Below are 4,782 nucleotides of genomic sequence, written 5' to 3' on the forward strand. Positions count from 1 at the left end.
GAAATTACAAGTAGATGGAGAGGCAGGCAGAGAGAGTGAGGGAAGCAAGCTCCCTGCTGAGCAGAGAGCCCGATGCGGGACTCGATCCCAGGACCCTGAGATCATGACCTGAGCCGAAGGCAGCGGCTTAACCACTGAGCCACCCAGGCGCCCTGATTTCTGATTTTTAAGATTTTATTTATTTATTTGACAGAGAGAGAAGGTTCACAAGTAGGCAGAGACAGAAAGAGAGGAACGGGGAGACAGGCTTCCTGCAAAGCGGAGAGCCTGATGTGGGGCTTGATCCCAGGATCCTGAGATCATGACCTGAATTGAAGGTAGAGGCTTAACCCACTGAGCTACCCAAGTGCCCCTATTTCTGATTTTTTAAAAAAAATATTTTATTTATTTATTTGACAGACAGATCACAAGCAGGCAGAGAGGCAGGCAGAGAGAGAGAGAGGAGGAAGCAGACACCCTGCTTAGCAGAGAGCCCGATGCGGGGCTCGATCCCAGGACCCTGGGATCATGACCCAAGCCAAAGGCAGAGGCTTTAACCTACTGAGCCACCCAGGCGCCCCGATTTCTGATGTTTTAATGATTTTTTTTCTTTTTCTCTTCCATTATTAAAGAGTAGAGTTACAGGAATATGGTTCCTTTTATAATTTGTCTAAGTAAATTGTTGGTTTCATTCTATTTTTAGAAATTAAAGACTATAGATGTAGAGTGCTGGTGAAAAGATAGAAGACAAAATACTATTCTGGAAAATGAAAACTAACAAGGCATATAGGAATTTGGAGAGAAAGAGATGGTACTAAAAATGGTGAATTTTTGCAGTTGCCAGAGCCAACAGCCTTCCAACTCCTTATTTACCCATTCATTCATTCATCTGATCACTAAAATCATGGTTCATTAGATTTGTGGATTCTAGTAACGTGGTTGATGATATAAAGTTCTGACTTATTCAGATTGCATATTACTCTCAACCCAGAGTACTTTCCTCTCATTAAAAATGCAACAATTCAATAGGTCATTCAACTATGTGATCAGTGAATTACTTAAGATAATATCTTTAAAGGTTTTTAAATAATCTACTTAGTTCTACAAAAAAAGGAAAAATATTTTTGAAATATTAGTGTGACTATTAAATATTAGCACAAATACTTTTCTATCTTTTTTTGTGGTACATTTTATTTATTTATTTATTAAAAATTTTCAGCATAACAATATTCATTGTTTTTGCACCTCACCCAGTGCTCCATGCAATCCATGCCCTCTCTAATACCCACCACCTGGTACCCCCAACCTCCCACACCCCACCCCTTCAAACTCCTCAGATTGTTTTCAGAGTCCATAGTCTCTCATGGTTCACCTCCCCTTCCAATTTCCCCCAACTCCCTTCTCCTCTCTAACTCCCCTTGTCCTCCATGCTGTTTGTTATGCTCCACAAATAAGTGAAACCATATGACAATTGACTCTCTCTGCTTGACTTATTTCAAATACTTTTCAAAAGACTCTAAAACCACGACCTTCAACATATGTCTGATATATTTCTCACCAAATTATATTTGTAATAAAAACTTCATTATTTCATAATACTTTTTAAAAAATAATATCTCAATTTAAAGCATTTAATATTCATTTCAGAAAGATTTATAGGAATTTTCATATCTTACTGACAATGTGAATGCCAGAATCAACTTCTTCAGAGAACTTTTTTTTTTTTTAAAGATTTTATTTATTTATTTGACAGACAGAGATCACAAGCAGGCAGAGAGGCAGGCAGAGAGAGAGAGGAGGAAGCAGGCTCCCTGACAAGCAAAGAGCCCGATGCGGGACTCAATCCCAGGACCCTGAGATCATGACCTGAGCCGAAGGCAGTGGCTTAAACCCACTGAGCCACCCAGGCGCCACTTCAGAGAACTTTTTGTCAATCAAGAGGATCAACTTTCTTTTACCCTCTTACATCCCCTCTTCTGTCTTCTGTCTTCCTACATAGCTGTTTATCATATATGCCACACATATAGTATATATGCATTTAGTTAATGTTTGCATGTTTTCCACATTCCTGATTTTCACTTTTGTGCCTCTGTGTACTTGGTATAGTCTTACAAAAATAAATGTGTATTATTTCACTCCTTTACAAATTGCTCCATTAAATAATTTACAATCAAATAAAATTTAACTTTTCACTTTATGGTTTTATTGTGTTAAGTCTGCTTGAGAAAATGTAACTTATTCCATGAATGTAAAATGGTAAGAAATAGATGAGTCTTGTCAACGAGCAATCAGAAAAGAAAAGTCTCTACTTAGAGATGATGTATGGTAGAGGTCTTTACATTAATGTATATATCAGACCAGGTTGGAAATCAGGAAAACAAAGTCAAATCCACTTACCCATCATCTAGTTAGACTCATAACTATTGTCCCAAGACAAATAATTTTGTTTAGTGACACATTCCAGCTGAGGGAATATTTGACTATAGGAAACAGGCTTGGATACATTTTTTATAGTTACCTTCAAGAGTCATTTTCTTGGATATGGGTGAAGGAGGTAGAACCTGCCATGAAAGAGGCAATGGAAAGAAAAAGGCAACATGTAGATTTGCTAATAAATGAAAGCTAAGGCAAAAGGTATATGTCATCATTTCCAAGATACTCTCTGAAGTCTACATCTCATAGCATTCTAGATTCTAAGTTTGTCATTTTCTTCATGTAGGTAAAGGACCATTTTTGCAGTAATTGAAAGAATCTGATTATAAAAAAAAAAACAATTTTCTCAGGATAGCTTAATTTTCCTGTATAGAACAATGGTTTTCCTTTTTAAATGTGATTGACAGAATAGGGAAATCCTCAGTGAACGAATTTTCTTTTCTTGTGACAAGAGGAAGAAATTTTAGAGATAATGTTAAGATACACTTTTTTTTTAATTTCACGTAAATTTTATATTTGTATGTGGTGTCAAGTAAGCATCTTAAGTACAGCAATTTGCATTTTTGTATAAACTTATAAGCTACCTTGCTTTGATATGAGAAACAATAAAGATTATTGACATTTAATTTTGGTTATACGAGTGAGGACTGACAATTTTCTGTATAAGTTAAAATGGATAGGACCTTGCTTTTAGGCTAAGGAAAAGAGACATTGGTGATATATAAAAAAAATCTAACTGAAAGAATGAAATGAGGCGTTTTAAGAATTTTTATATTAAAAGCTAGAGAGTTTTTCATTCAGTTTTGCTTTCCAGGGTATGTATGCGTGTATATATATGTGCATATGTACACATATGTATACATACATGCATGTATACATATATGCATATATTTAATTTTTTTGCATAATTACATTCATTTATTTGAAGAGAAGACCATTCTCTGGACCATGTTTTTGAAGGCTTGCTTCACCTGCTGGTTTCTTAGTGTATATATGAAAGGATTCAATAGAGGAGCTACTGAGGTAATGATCACAGCTACTCCTTTGTTTAAAGTCACTCTTTCCCTTGCAGAAGGCTTAATGTACATGAAGATGCAGCTACCATAGGAGAGGGAGACCACTATCACGTGGGAGGAACAAGTGGAAAAGGCTTTTTTCCTTTGACTTGTGGAAGAAATTCTCAGAACTGTCCGGATGATGTATGTGTAGGAGAGCAGAACTAGTGTTAAGGTGACCATAAGTGTTACCACTGCTAAAATAAATGCCATGAGTTCTAGAAAGTGAATATTTGTGCAAGAAAGCTGTAGAATTGGAGAGGAGTCACAAATAAAATGATCGATTATATTGGAGTCACAGAAATCCAACTTCAGCAGCAGCATTACTGGTGGAAAGATGACCAAGAATCCTGCAAGCCATGAGCTAAAGACAAGAAGGAAGCACACTCTGCTGCTCATGATGGTCATGTAATGTAGAGGTTTGCAGATGGCCACGTAGCGGTCATAGGACATGGCAGCCAGAAGGTAAAACTCTGTCACCCCCAATAAGATGAAGAAAAATACCTGAGCCACACACTCGTTATAGGAAATGGTTTTGTTTCCTGTCACGATAGTGACAAGGAATCTGGGAATGCCGACAGATGTGAATGATATTTCTAGGAATGAGAAGTTTCGAAGGAAGAAATACATTGGAGTCTTCAGGTGAGAATCTGTAAGGGTGAGGGTGATAATGATCAGGTTCCCAGTCACACTGAGCATGTAGGTAACAAGAAGAAATATGAAAAGTACAACCTGCCACTGTGGGTCATCTGTCAACCCAAGAAGAATAAACTCTGTCACTGTTGTGTGATTTCTCATTTTCCTTCTTTATGATGGTATTCTCTCTTTTAGCTGAAAAATAGATGAAAAAACAAGACAGAAAAGAAACTGAAACATACACATAAAATGCACAAACACATTTTAAAAATCTTTGCTGTCTTTTGCTTTTAGAGAAAAACGACTTTGTAGTAAAAAGAAATAAAATACCTTTAAAATTTGTTATGTCATATATTGGTTATTCCTATATTTCTTTAATTGTATTTTCACATATCTCAGTATAAATCTGTCTTCTGAATATTTCAATATATTCCTGAAAATAAGTAAAGAAAAGGGAGATTAAAACCTCTGAGACTGAAACTTCCTCAAATAAAATTATAAACTTACTCTCAGCATACCACAATAGTCTTTGAAGGTATTTTTCATTGTTGTTTCCTTTTCATATATTTAAACAATTTTTCTCTTTTGATTAAGCATTTCTTTCTCTTTCCTTATTCAAACTTTTACAATCCTCAAAGACCACTCTAAAGTGTCCCTGATAACAGTGTACATACACATT

The 4,782-nt window shown here is 36.0% G+C and overlaps 1 protein-coding gene across 1 annotated transcript; it reads right to left on the bottom strand.

Moving 5' to 3' along the window:
• Positions 1 to 3,326: 3,326 nt before the first annotated feature.
• LOC132020734 (olfactory receptor 6C75-like) lies at positions 3,327 to 4,265 on the bottom strand. Its single transcript, XM_059404886.1, has one exon. The coding sequence runs from the start codon at positions 4,263 to 4,265 to the stop codon at positions 3,327 to 3,329; it is 939 nt and encodes a 312-aa protein (XP_059260869.1).
• Positions 4,266 to 4,782: the final 517 nt, after the last annotated feature.

The sequence above is a fragment of the Mustela nigripes genome, chromosome 6, assembly GCF_022355385.1.
Source record: "Mustela nigripes isolate SB6536 chromosome 6, MUSNIG.SB6536, whole genome shotgun sequence".
In the NCBI taxonomy this organism is placed as follows: Eukaryota; Metazoa; Chordata; class Mammalia; order Carnivora; family Mustelidae; genus Mustela; species Mustela nigripes.

Excerpts from the sequence above, each read along its gene's own strand:
- LOC132020734 (XM_059404886.1), bottom strand. The coding sequence starts at position 4,265 with ATGAGAAATCACACAACAGTGACAGAGTTTATTCTTCTTGGGTTGACA.